Source organism: Amphimedon queenslandica, unplaced genomic scaffold, assembly GCF_000090795.2.
Source record: "Amphimedon queenslandica unplaced genomic scaffold, v1.1 AMPQUscaffold_13455, whole genome shotgun sequence".
Lineage (NCBI taxonomy): Eukaryota > Metazoa > Porifera > Demospongiae > Haplosclerida > Niphatidae > Amphimedon > Amphimedon queenslandica.
The window spans coordinates 232,844-246,613 of record NW_003546309.1 but is presented as its reverse complement, the minus strand read 5'-3'; the positions used below and the strand labels follow the sequence as shown (position 1 = coordinate 246,613).

Genomic DNA, 13,770 nt, shown 5'->3' with positions numbered 1-13,770 from the left:
GTGCATTGTTTGTCTATACTACATGTATATAGCTAATAGCTCTAGTAACGAGGGTACGAAACCTACTTGTACATGTACATGTATAATCAGGCTTCTCCTTTTTGGAATGAGGTTTTTGCTATGCATGTACATATACATGTACATACATGTACATTCACATGTATATGTACATCTCGTGTTTGTGTTTGAGGTGTGAACATGTGTACATGTATGCTTTCCTGTTAGTGATAATAATAGCAATTAGTAGTTGTGTTTGTTGCCTGTCATGTCAGCTAGTGCATGTACATCTACATGTACATATCTATCACATGTATTGTAGATCTAATTGGTGATTGATATAATAGTGACCAATCCTTTATTTATTTCTATTTTTATAGCAGACAACTAAATAAATATTATCATTATTATTATTATTTTAGCTATATTTCAATTTGTATGTACATGTACATGTATGCACATACTACAAGTATTGGCCCATTGTGGAATTAAATCATTGTATTATCAACAGTGTCTTGTTTGTGGAATGCAATTGAGTCAACTACAAAATATGTTTATTATGCTATTCAATCACATAATGTACTTGATTTACTTGTATATTTTTCATTTATCTGCTCTCTCTCCTTCTCTCCCCCTCTCTCTCTCTAGATTCAGCGTATAACTGATGATGGTAGTAAATTCCAGCAGTTATATGGTGTCGATACATTTCCCACTGTCCTTATCATTGATCCTAGAACAGGTCTGCTTCTGCATAATATCTGTTAATTGATTTAGTGCAATAATTATGTGTGTGACTGTGTTTTAAAATGGTTTTCTCTCTTACTCTATGAAATTCAAAATCCCCTTGTATGGTTTGCGTGTGGTTTGAGGTGGAGATGACTATCTCTATTAAGTTACACAGAAAGGGCTTGACTTTGTGGTTTGTGCATCTATTGTCCCATTTTTGAGGAAAACCATCTCACATACATCTACATACCTCACATGTACATCTCACTTATAATAGTAATACAGTCAAATCCATTTATGATATACAGTACATGTACATGTACTTTATCTCTTGGTTGTTGTATTGCTACATATACATGTACATGTACATATATATCAGGAGTGAACTTTTATGCTTCTTGTTCATTGTGAATATCAATTGGATCATTGTGGTAATAGATGTTCATTCATAGAGGCAGTCACTGCCAGTATTGTCCATCCTGATACAATGTACATGCACAATGCACAATGCATTCATTCCTGTATGGGAAGGGCCTCACATTCACTGACTGAGCACTCTCGCTTCACTTGCAGTCACTCACTGCATGTTATCGTGTTTTAGTGTGGATTCTGTGTTCATTGTGTAGTGTAGTGTGTGTGTGTGTGTGTGCAGGTGTGGTATGGTGTAACTCGTATTATAAATTACTTTGTGTATAATGTACATGTGTTATAATGCCCCCTCTCTCTCACACACACACACACGCATGCATGCATGACCTTACTTAATTTATGTCCTCTCTCTCCCTCTCCCTCTCTCTCTTGTATTTCTCACTGGTATTGTGATTGTTATCCTTTAAAGGTGAGAAAATGGTAAACTTACAAGACTTGACTGTCTCCAGCTTCCTTAATGAAGGTATCACCTCTCAGAGTCATAGTACATGTACTGTCCATTAATGACATGTACTACTCTACACGCTATTTTTAATTACATGTATATGTGCATGTGTATTTTTGTGTACATGTAGTTCAAGAATTCCTTGCCTTCAACTCTTTGAAAAACAACCACAAGTCACCAAATGCAAAGGTACAGTGTACATGTACATCTGCATGTACATATATACATGGCTATACATTTGTTTATAATAAATTTTTGTATGCACACATGTACATGTACATACAATTGTTGATGTACATGTACATGTACTGTATGTGTATGTTTTGGCATCATTGATGTACAGTACATGATGTATTCCCTTACATATTTTATCAAACAAGCTATCAGTACTACTATATAGCAGTATCATATTACACACACACTCTCTTTCTTATCTCTCTCTCTCTCTCTTTTTTCCCTTTCAACTATTTCTCTAGAAATCATCAATCTACGATCAGTCAGAGAAGGAGCAGATTGAAGCGGCCATTAGAGCCTCCATGAAGGAACAGACCAAAGACTCTGGTCTCATTACACTGGACAGCGATAGTGATCACTTATGGTCGCCCGGGACTGACAGCGACCAGTGTGAGAATGAGACAGGAGAGGGAAAAGAGAGGAGCACAGCTGGTGGGGAGGGTGACTCGTTATGTATTGTAAATATAACTAATAACCAACAGCCCTCGACAAGCAGACATAAGAGAAAGAGAGATGAGAGTCAGTATGATGGAAACATGGAGACAGACCTTACTGCCGGACTCCTACCACCCACAAAGCAACTCTGTCTTAGTAATGATACTGCAACAAGGACTAGCACTCACTTAGCATCGTTACCTCCATCATCACTGACCGTTCACATACATGACAATCATGATATTGATGGAGGGGAGAAGGGACCTTCTGGAGAAGGAGCAGCTGTGTTGGTAGAGATGTGTACGTTATTGATCAGGTGCCCTGATGGTCGGAGAACACTCAAAAGCTTCAGATTAGACAATCCAATCAGAGTATGTCTTCCAATCTCTCTCTCTTTATTGCTCTCACCCTCTCCCTCCTTTTTCTCCTTCTTTAGGATCTTTTCACGTATTTAAACGAAGAAGGTATCTCTTTGAGTCAATATGAAGTCATCACAACCTTCCCCCGTAGAGTCGTATCCCTTTTGCCACGGGACACAACCTTCAGACAAGCAGGACTTTATCCCAGACATACTCTTTATGTACAGTTAATTGATGATGAATGAAGATAGGGAAATGTTCAATAGAATATGTCATCATGTAAAGGTGTCCTTAACCAGCTCTCATTGTCAATAACCCTAACCTCACTCACTGCCTCTCAATAGATATTGTTATAATAATTCTGCACAAAACAATTTATTATTTTTGGTTTTGAATATTCTGTTTTATTAGATTTTCATAATCAAATTCAACTCTATATGATACCGACAGTATAAAGTATAGCTAGTACTGACTTAGTGTTTTAATATAGGTAACTGCAGTGTTACATTTGCATGTGTTGTGCTACGTGGATCGAATAATTTCAAGTATCTTTTGATTGAATAATAAGTTGATAGTGTTGTACAATATAATGATAACAATCATGTGTGCATATACAATACACAACAAGATAACAATAGAATTATAACAATAATAATAATAATAATAAGGCACAAAATGAGATATGAATGCTCATTGTTTAATATTTAAGAAATGAGAGGGAAATACAAGTGCTATTGTGTTAGAATAAATGAGAGAGAGAGAGAGACTGAAATAGTTCTAAAACAACTTTAGTATTAAAATGTATCCATACATCTGTATGAATGTATTATGCATGCAAATGTGTATGCGTGCGTGTGTGTGTGTGTATGAGAGTTCTTGCAGTGGGTAGCCTGCATTTGTATATCAGCCACAATAAGATCTATCAGATAATGATAATAATATTAATGATAATAATAATAAAGCTAGGACTATGAGATAATAATGCAATACACAAAGAAGGATGACATTAAGATGTGATAGAATATTTACAGAAACTTTATTGCCGCACGAACTCACACAGAGTCACAAAAAACGAAACCTCTTCACTTAAAATCAAGCAGTTATTTTGCCCTGGGTCCCACCGCCACCGGGACTACCAGCAATACCAGCCTTTTTAACTTGAGTCCATTGTTCACCAAGAGCACGGGCAAAGTGCTCCTCTACGCTATCTATACTTCCGTGAATACCAGAGGACATAACTTCCTTGTTAGCATCTGAGAGATCTTCCATTGAACTTAAACTACCTCCCACAGATATCCTGTCTTCTGGTGTAGCAGAGGTCGCCGTGCTTGTAAGATCAATGTTGACCTTTTGCTTGATACGATGGTGAGTCTTACTCGACCCGGAGTCCTTCTTTGAAGAGCCTTGATGCTGCTGCTGTTGCTGTTGCTGCTGCTGCTGCTGAGCTTGTTGTTGTAGCTGTGCCATTTGTTCCAGAGACGCCAAACTATAGTTAACAGGATTAGTGAAAGGAGAGGGTATGATGATATAATTAGGAGGGAGAGAGGGAGGAGGGACAGCTGGAGACTGATGAGAGGAGACTGGGAGGGCTGAAGAGGTTGAGGCAGGCGGAATGTGTGACTGTGGAGGAAGCGTGATTGTTGATCTTGTCATATCGGTTGGGTTCATGAAGACAAGGCCTGATTGAGCCAGCATTGGTACTCCATTAGGTCCCACATAGAACACAGGGGATGCACCAGATATTGGCGTGTGTGGAGTATTAGACGTGACCGTGGGGATTATCTGAGGGAGCGTCCCTCCATTATCCACTAATGGTATAAGCTGGGGAGGAGCTAGAGTGGGTATCACCCCTTGAAATGTAGGCAGCATCACACTAGTAGGGCCCGACTTCTGAGCAATACCAGGAGATGTTATTACTTGAGTTGCTGCACCTGTGCAGGAGAAATAATGAAATTATTGTAATCTCAATTTTTTCTACATAAATATACCCTTTCCCTCTCTCCCTCACCTTCAGATTTGTCATTTGTGGCAGAGGGTATATTCAGAAAGATGGGCTGATTAAAAGCAGCTCCACCCGGTAAAGCTGATATGAGTGTAGGCCCGTTAGTAGCCAAAGGGGCGGCGGCGGTCATTATGTTATTAGAGGGTGTGGAAGTGACAATAAACTGTACATTATTCTGTGAAGTAAGCACAGTCTGACTGGCTCCTCCTACTCCTGCCCCTCCCAACGGATGTATCGTTAATGATGTTGGAGACGACGAAGTGGAAGAGTTTTCAGCTATCAGTATTTGATGAGGTTCGTGATCTTCTTGAGTCTTTTTGATACTCCTCAGTGAGAGTACTCCATTACTAGTTACCGAGCTGGTTGCTAGCGGTAAGCTGCCAGTAGTTGGTGTTGATTGGGTAACTTGTTGTTGCTGCTGCTTTTGCTGTTGCAATGAGAGCAGACTTCTTCTGAAGTGCTCCTCTACGTCTTGTACCCTCTGCTCCATCACAAATTCAGCAGTGCACAAATCCATGGCTACTAAATCAGAGGTTCCACTATAAAGAGAGAGAGAGAGAAAATTAGATTACTGTCATGTGCTTTCCCTTGCTCTCTCCATTTCTCACATTCACCCACTCATGATGGGATCTGTCACACAGTCAATAGCCTTACAAGGCAATGAATCACTATCATCATCATCATCATCATCATCATGCTAGTTATTATTATTATTACAACTGTTGTATGCATAACAGATAAAATTAAAACAGTTAGGGAATATTCATCCTATAACTTGATTATAATCACACAGAGTGACAAGGAGTGTCAGAGCCTGTGGGGGGAAATCATGCAGTTTTAAAAGCAGAGCCATCCTGTTTATAGAGGGCACACTATAACTCGAAAAGGAAACTCCAGATTAGAGCAGGTGGAGTAACTCCTTCTAGTTCTAAAGACAATGATTACTACAAAATTACAGTAAGGAACAGATTAAGGATACGAATACACAGTTATAAGTATACTGTAGAGAGGATCAGGAACACAGTATTGAATTAGCACAGGTGTAGCTCTTGGCATCATAAAAATATTATTGCTCAATCGTTATTTTCAGGGTCTGTTTGTGCAAAAGGCAGTAATTAAATTTCCCTTATTTTGCTCACATGTGCGCGAAATATAATAATATATACGTCATTTATTTTGGTTGGCATTAATTTCATTTTGAAATAATTTAATAAAAATACTCCAGACGCTTACATACAGCTATCTATGCACACGTATACACACATACACACATACACACATGGGTAATTGCAATCATAATAATAATAATAATAATAATCAAATTAAGACCAGACAATAATTGTAATTATTTTCAATGTTATTCTTGTTTAGTAACATACAATGGAATATAATAACATTGTAACACATGTGTGTGTGTGTGTGTGTGAGTGTGTGTGTGTGTGTGTGCGTGTGTGTGTATGTGCGTCTGCCAAGTGTCACTAATCGTAACCTCATTGGGCTAATAAAAGAGAAAACAAATCCTTAAACTGCAACAAGTCAACGTTTATTTAGCAAAAGACAAACGTCCAGCCCACTCACCCGAAACACAGTTATCAATCACAGGTCACAAAAAAGGCAGAGAGCAATAATAATAATAACAATGAGATAAGGAGAGAAAGGCTTTGATTATAAGGGATAGTTGGAGAGGAGGGGCAGTGAGAGAGCATTGGCCCATTGGCTATGCGTAAAACTTGCTAATTAGCAATTTACACAACCAGGTCAATCAGGGAAGCAAAACTGGGAGTATTTTTGCTTGGTAGGTGAGGAATGCACAGTATGAAATGACTGGAATTCCTCGGCAGTCAACAGCATATTCATCCAAATTGATATGGATATTGTGCAAACCCTTTGCAAAACAGAGATGAATGGAATACACAGACTACATCCCTTGATTAAGGATTGTTCAAGACAAAGGCTCATTCCAATGGGCCACTGAGACTCTTGTATGCAAGACTCTAGTGGCTCAAGACACTTTAAAAATGAACGAAGTCGATAATATGTGAAATTTGTCTCATGTAGAGAGGAGAAAACCTCCAACCATTCACAATATTTAAAACACTGTACTGTTGTATATACTAGTAGTTTATACAATTTCACCCATCTCCTCTACTATATAACGTGTGTGTGTTTTTTCAGTACTCACGATGGCTTGAATTTCGTAGGCAGAGACAGTTCTCCGGAGCTGCTGCTGCTCTGATCGTGTGGTCGCTTGCGGAGACTCTCCGAGCGGTTGACTCTTGATGTCGATGGCGAGGCAGTGGTTGACTCCATCATCAGGGGATTCCTAGTCCTTCGCCTCGGGGCAATACATGTAGACTATACGGGAGTACACAGCAGAAGCGTGTCTTTCCAAAAGGTGCTAGTCTTCCTTTTTCTGTTCTTTTTCTCTCTCTCTTTCTGTTCACTCTCTGTGTTGTATGTGTGCCTTTATTATTACTGTCCTTTGCCTATTATTGTGTGATATGATGTCAGTTCACATTCTTTAATTCTTCTAATATTCCTTTTTGCCATCATAAAAAGAAACAATACGGACTCATCAAAGCACGTGGGCGCATTATGGCAATAGCGTGGGCAGGGTAATTAACAAATCATTAGTAACGAAGAGTAAAAAATCTATTTACAATTCTTGGTATGACCAACTAGAGTAATAAATGTAATATAATCTGGTAATTATTTCTTAAAGTTACAAGGCGGAGTCGCTTGTATTTTTCCTCCACTTTCCTTCCATTGAACGACAGTCCTAGCCTAAATATTATAATAATATTAATAATAATAATAGATTCAAGCATTGATTTCAGAAAAATCAATTCCTCTCTCTCTCTCTCTCTCATACCTGTATGCTTAGTGCATGAACGCCAGTCTGTAGTTCATGCTCCAATATCGAATTGATCAATCTGTGTCTCTGAAATAAAATTATTTTTACATTAATTTTATGAGACTTTCATAGATCTAATCACACCTGTAGTAAAGGCATTGATTCAAACTTCTCAGATACAACTATAATATTGAAATGCGTTTCCGATCCTAAAAATATCATGCTACTCAGTAATCAATCACTAATTATGTGTACTTGGTACCTTTGGGTACTGCGTGTTTATAGCTTTCATTGATAACCTTTAAGTACTGAGGCTAGACAAGAAAGAAATGCAACAGTATCACTAGCAAAATTCATTTTAAAAAATCAAATTTCGATCGGAATCAACTCAAACTTGCTACACAACATAAGAACATGTATGTGTATCAAAAAACATTATTAAAATGGAGAATTCTCTCCTATCCATTTTTGGTAAAATTTGACTAAAATCCCTGTACTATAGTACAGGGATTTTGGCCCAATTTTTGAGTAACTTTAAAAATTTGTAAAAATCCCAATTGCGATTGGAATCAACTCAAACTTGCTACACAACATAAGAACATGTATGTGTATCAAAAAACATTAAAATGGAGAATTCTCTCCTATTCATTTTTGGTAAAATTTGACCAAAGTCCCTGTACTATTATAGTACAGGGATTTTGGCCCAATTTTTGAGTAACTTTAAAAATTTGTAAAAAATCCAATTACAATTGGAATCAACTCAAACTTGCTACACAACATAAGAACATGTATGTGTATCAAAAAACATTATTAAAATGGAGAATCCTCTCCTATCCATTTTTGGTGAAAGTCCCTGTACTATAGTACAGGGATTTTGGCCTAATTTTTGAGTAACTTTAAAAATTTGTAAAAAAATCCAATTACGATTGGAATCAACTCAAACTTGCTACACAACATAAGAACATGTATATGTATAAAAAAAACATTATTAAAATGGAGAATCCTCTCCTATCCATTTTTGGTGAAATTTGACCAAACTATAGTACAGGGATTTTGGCCCAATTTTTGAGTAACTTTAAAAATTTGTAAAAAATCCAATTACGATTGGAATCAACTCAAACTTGCTACATGACATAAGAACATGTATGTGTATTTAAAAAACATTATTAAAATGGAGAATCCTCTCCTATTCATTTTTGGTGAAATTGACCAAAGTCCCTGTACTATAGTACAGGGAGTTTGGCCCAATTTTTGAGTGACTTTAAAAATTTGTAAAAAAATCCAATTATCATCGGAATCAATTCAAACTTGCTACACAACATAAGAACATGTATGTGTATCAAAAAACATTATTAAAATGGAGAATTCTCTCCTATCCATTTTTGGTGAAATTTGACCAAAGTCCCTGTTATAGTACAGGGATTTCAGCCCAATTTTTGAGCAACCTTAAAAATTCGTAAAAAATTAATGTAATCAAAATCACCTTAAACTTTATACATGATATAAGAAATAATTATAAAAATTGAGAATGCCATTTTTCTTGAAATACCCTGAACTATAGCCCAGGTCTTAGGCCAAAGTTTGAAGCAAATTGTTTTATCCCTTCTAATAAACAATCACCTTCATGCTTTCATTCAATTTCTGTTCAATGGTGGCTTGAACTGGTCCAGCTTGTACAGACTATAGTAAATTCAAAATTAATGAAAAAAGCATGTCAATATTTCATATGCATCTACCCAATAGATTTACTTCAGTCATGAGGAGCCTTGATGACCTGGCAATAAAAGTATAAGGACAGGAATATACAACTCTTTGCATTACAAATTTATTAACCACACCCTTTGAGCCACACCTTTATAATTTAAATTTTGAAATAATAATAATTTTTTATTATTGTTGTTGTTGTTATTATTGATAATAATTATTCTAATCATTAATAGCTAGAAATGATAGTAACAAATAAACCATGGCCTAAGAGATCTACTGAAATGTATCATCATCTGCTTTGTTCATTTGAAGGTACATGTCAATCACATCATATATGGAAGTATACTGCTCCTGTAAAGACATAATATCATTAATACACTAGTACCCACTCTTATATCTAGTATATACCAGTGTAGTCACAGCTCCTGGTTTACTCTTTCTCACAGCTTTAGTCACTTGAAACACATCCACTACACCTTCTGCCTTACACTGTTCTAGACCAATACTCACTGAACAATACACTCCTGAACGACTCACTGTATCACTACACACACACACAATAATCAATTACTCATCATTAGTCTATCAGTATAACTCTCTCTCTTACCTACAGTGTACCACTACTGGTCCTCCTCCAATCTTTTGTTGTCTGTGTATAACATCATCAATAACTTGTAGGACAGTACGTGGTTCCCTAACAACTCCATCTTGAGGCCAATCTGTCACTTGCAACTGCAATACATTTCTGCTTTCCACATTAAGCATTCTTTCTATGTAACCATTTGATTTTATTTCATTGGCAATTTCTACAACAAAGTCATCATGTGTGCTTAGACCAGTCCAATATGGATAGCAGCAATCCTACAGTGTTATAAGCACATGCACATGTCATTTGGAATATTTACCTCTTCTCCACAGAGCATGACAATAGCAGACACTTTATAGTCCACTATCATCTTCCAGAAGTCTCTGGCAGTGTTCTCCATAGGGCTCTGAGCTATGATGAATGCTTTCTTGTCATGATAACCCTGCAATCATTTGCATTCAATTAACATAAATATGCACTGAGAACTAACAGCAGTGAATGATGGATTGGTATATGAATTGCTTCCTTGATTCTTTGCTATAAAATTAATGATAGTACAATTCAATGCAATTGATTACTAGTCAATGTACTATCTACTTATATGTGGTAGGTAAGTGTTGTTACCTAAATCTTCTCCAGCATTATCCTCAGTAGCATCATCAAGATCAGGAGTCACTTGAGAGAGTAGCTCAAACTGAGACTGTAGGCCAGAACAACCAGTTGATGAATCAATCTCCTTTAACTCCTGAAGCTTTGTTGCAAATTTATCAGCTGGTATCTCTGTCTCTCCACCAATGATTGTCTCTGAGAAAACAGCATCATGTAGAAACACATACTGATCCTATACAATGTTAATATAAATGAATGAATGTATGTACTCATGTCCTTACTAGTGTCTGAACCATCTTCATTCTCTGTTGTCTCAGTCTATTAACAATACCAGCAATATCTACTACTCCCTCTCTGTCAGCTTGTTCCAGAGCTATGTCTATAGCAATAAATGTACCAGTACGACCTACACCAGCACTACAGTGGACCAGGATGGGACCTTCAGAAGGAGACCAAGTAGCCATGACTTGTTTGTGAAGAGACAACAATGGTTTGGGTACTCCATGATCAGGCCATGAGGTTAAATGATACTGAGTCAGTGTATGACTATCATTGGATCCATCTGGTATCTTTATTGCATTGGGTTAAAGTTAGTATTCATTGCCATCTTACTTACTATAACATTAAGGCTACGAATGGTAAAGCTAGGATGATTTGCCACATTGGTCAATGTAACAATAAATGGTCCAAACTTTTCCTCTTCCATTAAAGCTCTAGGCCAGTACTGCTCACACCATTTGTTTTTAATGCATTCCTTTGGGTCAGTTAGCATCACAATATGCATTGGCCTCTCCTGCCATATAAGACGCCAGAAATCAGCTAATGTGTTCACCATTGGGCCTAATGTAATAATTACATATATAAATAAATGCACATTATTTAACATGTAAATGTACCTTGTGTTGCTATAAACTTGTTACTGCTACTGTATCCCTACACGGTAATCATTATACTGATATTAATAATTCAATATAAAATTAAACTTACATCAATATAGCTGGCATTAATATATTCTCTTTCACACATATACAAGTTAGGATTAGGAGTCAGTATTATCCTGTTATCATCATCTATAAATGACACGAAACAAATTAATTTACAATCAGTTTATTTTCAACATACAAACTGTTATTTGCTGAAATCTGTTAAGATATTTATTCTCATCCGTATATCCCACAGTACATGGTCTATCATTACCAGTATAAAGCCTCTGTATAATAACAAATACAAGTAAATCATTATAATAATACACACTCACTAAATATTGGTCTTCAAATTTATTGCTGTACTTGGCTATGTGATTAACCAAGTCATTTATTGATATAGGTAGCGATGTAAGCACAGGAAATTCAAAGTCAGGATCATCATGTGCAGTACGTGAGGGTGTTTTTTTGAGGTATTTTTGCCGATTAAAGTTCTGAATTGGATTGCCATAGGAAAAAGGCTTGGGACCATTTTCAAAACTTGACGAAGTCCCAGAAGTGAAAGCTACAATTGTACATAAAATAAATAAAATACATGATAAAAAAATAAGTATCACATTACATTGCTCATCCTCATATTCATCATCATCAAAGCTGTCTAAAGGAATAACACAATGATAATATGGTTTTTCAGAGCTACGACAAAACTATAATACCTAAAAGCTCTTCTGTGAAAATGTCGTCTTTAAGCTCGTTATTCTTTACATACACTTTGTATCTACAAAATTAAACAGTTAACAAGATGAGATGAATGTGTGACAGTCATACTGCATTACGATGAACATCATAACATTAATAAAAAGTATCAGTATTACAAATGATCCAGTAATATCAACAATCAAAGCAGCATCTAGGTTTGAAGTAATAACTAGAAAAACAAAAGTAATGTACATTAAAAGGTAGGATACACATGTATACCTGTGGGTAAGGTCCGTATAATAATTGCATTACTAGCAGGTCCCAGTAATTGTTGATAGGCTCTGACAGTGATGCTATAAGTTGTTAGTTCTCTCAGTCCATTCAGTGTGATTGTATTATTACTATTTCCCTTCACCTGTACTATCTGCACAGTGCCTGTGTCACTAGTGATATTGACTACATATCCATCAGCATCAGATGAATCAAACGCAAACCAGCCGACAGTGATAGTGGCATTTGTCTTTCTGACCTCAGTAAGATAATGGGGAGCAATTATTGGTACTAATAGAGTCATTGATTATTATAAATTATCATGCTTTGTCACTACCTTTAATGGTTAAAGTACGTGTTCTATCATCACCATTACTAGGATTATCCAGTACACACTGATACATTTGATCTCCAATGGTTTCTGAGTGACTGGCTGATCCACTACTGACAGTCACTCCATCCCATGTGATATCAACAGTATATCTTATTGTGTTACTGATACTACTAACTAACTCGGTACCAGGACAAGTATTAGAGCTATTATCATCATCACAATTAGTGTAACTAGCCAGTGTAGTATCACCAATGCTCATACTAATACCATACTCGTTGAATCCAATTTTAGTACAATTCAGTTTGTATTCCTGAGGATATACTGTCATATCAGAAGGAAGATCAGCAGTAAATGATGCTATCTGTGCATATCCTACAAATAAAAATTATTACATCAGTAAGTGATTATAGTCTCCTCTTACTGAATATATTAGCAAAGATGATGTTAGTGTTAGGATCTGAACAATCAGTGGGTAGACAACACTTGTACCAGCCATCACCAGGTGGTAGAAGATAGTCATTATTAGTGTCAATTACATGAACACTGAGACTAGCTCCTGAGGACCCACTAGTACATTGAACATTTGATCTGTTACCACTGTCACAAGGAACTGTTCCATTAGGACCAATCCATTGCCCACTGTTAAGATTAGCACCAGGTAATACACACTCTAGAGGAGTTGATATGATACTAGCATCATAAAAATATGATCCATTAGTATAACAAGTTCCATTATGTATTAGGTAGATGCCTATAAAACCTATACAGTTGTTATTATACACATCCAGTGTCTTACCTGAGGAAGGTGGACATTGACTAATAACTTCACTGACACTCAACAAGATACCAAACAACACTAACACTGAGACTGGCATAGTATTCAGGAGTGACCTGGACTTTGTCTAAGAAAATTAAACTCCCGTAACGCACCATTACTATTTTATTCATTTTACCTGTCTGATACTGCTTTAGCTCAAACTAGATCGACTATGTTGAACTTCTCGTACAGCATCTTTCTGACAGCATGTATCTATGGCAACATTGACACAGCAATTCGCCATGATAAAAAGATTACGATCACGTGAACGCACGTGCACTAATAATTAGTCGGCCAAAAATAATCTATTATTAATTTTTAAAAATGTAGATCTACCATGCATG

The 13,770-nt window shown here is 36.5% G+C and overlaps 4 protein-coding genes across 5 annotated transcripts in view; 1 reads left to right on the top strand and 3 right to left on the bottom strand.

Annotated features, from left to right (window-relative positions):
- The window catches only part of LOC100640957 (UBX domain-containing protein 7-like), a 9,433-nt gene extending 6,370 nt beyond the window's left edge, over positions 1–3,063 (top strand). The window contains exons 6-10 of the mRNA XM_019995102.1: positions 646–736; positions 1,562–1,615; positions 1,728–1,786; positions 2,074–2,637; positions 2,703–3,063. Of these exons, the coding sequence (XP_019850661.1) occupies positions 646–736; positions 1,562–1,615; positions 1,728–1,786; positions 2,074–2,637; positions 2,703–2,870 (936 nt within the window). The 3' untranslated portion in view covers positions 2,871–3,063. The remainder of the gene's footprint in view (positions 1–645; positions 737–1,561; positions 1,616–1,727; positions 1,787–2,073; positions 2,638–2,702) is intronic.
- Positions 3,064–3,163: 100 nt separating this feature from the next.
- Positions 3,164–7,155, bottom strand: LOC100640833 (glioma tumor suppressor candidate region gene 1 protein-like). Its single transcript, XM_003385612.3, has 3 exons — positions 6,810–7,155; positions 4,634–5,166; positions 3,164–4,556 (listed from the first exon to the last, which is right to left on the bottom strand). The coding sequence occupies exons 1-3, from the start codon at positions 6,938–6,940 to the stop codon at positions 3,718–3,720; spliced, it is 1,503 nt and encodes a 500-aa protein (XP_003385660.1). The 5' UTR covers positions 6,941–7,155; the 3' UTR covers positions 3,164–3,717.
- A 79-nt stretch (positions 7,156–7,234) lies between these two features.
- On the bottom strand, positions 7,235–9,329 carry LOC105312323 (bolA-like protein 1). Its single transcript, XM_011404876.2, has 6 exons — positions 9,231–9,329; positions 9,102–9,161; positions 7,744–7,795; positions 7,626–7,690; positions 7,500–7,568; positions 7,235–7,411 (listed from the first exon to the last, which is right to left on the bottom strand). The coding sequence occupies exons 1-6, from the start codon at positions 9,297–9,299 to the stop codon at positions 7,337–7,339; spliced, it is 390 nt and encodes a 129-aa protein (XP_011403178.1). The 5' UTR covers positions 9,300–9,329; the 3' UTR covers positions 7,235–7,336.
- A 23-nt stretch (positions 9,330–9,352) lies between these two features.
- LOC105312332 (receptor-type tyrosine-protein phosphatase kappa-like) lies at positions 9,353–13,665 on the bottom strand. 2 transcript variants are annotated; one of them, XM_019995100.1, is made up of 20 exons: positions 13,563–13,665; positions 13,406–13,511; positions 13,031–13,369; positions 12,613–12,981; positions 12,285–12,566; positions 12,135–12,234; positions 12,023–12,084; positions 11,929–11,964; positions 11,642–11,871; positions 11,506–11,593; positions 11,371–11,453; positions 11,280–11,316; positions 11,000–11,223; positions 10,665–10,952; positions 10,399–10,615; positions 10,265–10,311; positions 10,094–10,216; positions 9,796–10,049; positions 9,597–9,732; positions 9,353–9,539 (listed from the first exon to the last, which is right to left on the bottom strand). In XM_019995100.1, the coding sequence occupies exons 2-20, from the start codon at positions 13,482–13,484 to the stop codon at positions 9,462–9,464; spliced, it is 3,072 nt and encodes a 1,023-aa protein (XP_019850659.1). In that variant the 5' UTR covers positions 13,485–13,511; positions 13,563–13,665; the 3' UTR covers positions 9,353–9,461. The 2 variants fall into 2 exon arrangements, with proteins under 2 accessions (XP_019850659.1, XP_019850660.1); XM_019995101.1 differs by having other exon boundaries at positions 13,031–13,360.
- Between the last annotated feature and the right edge of the window lie 105 nt (positions 13,666–13,770).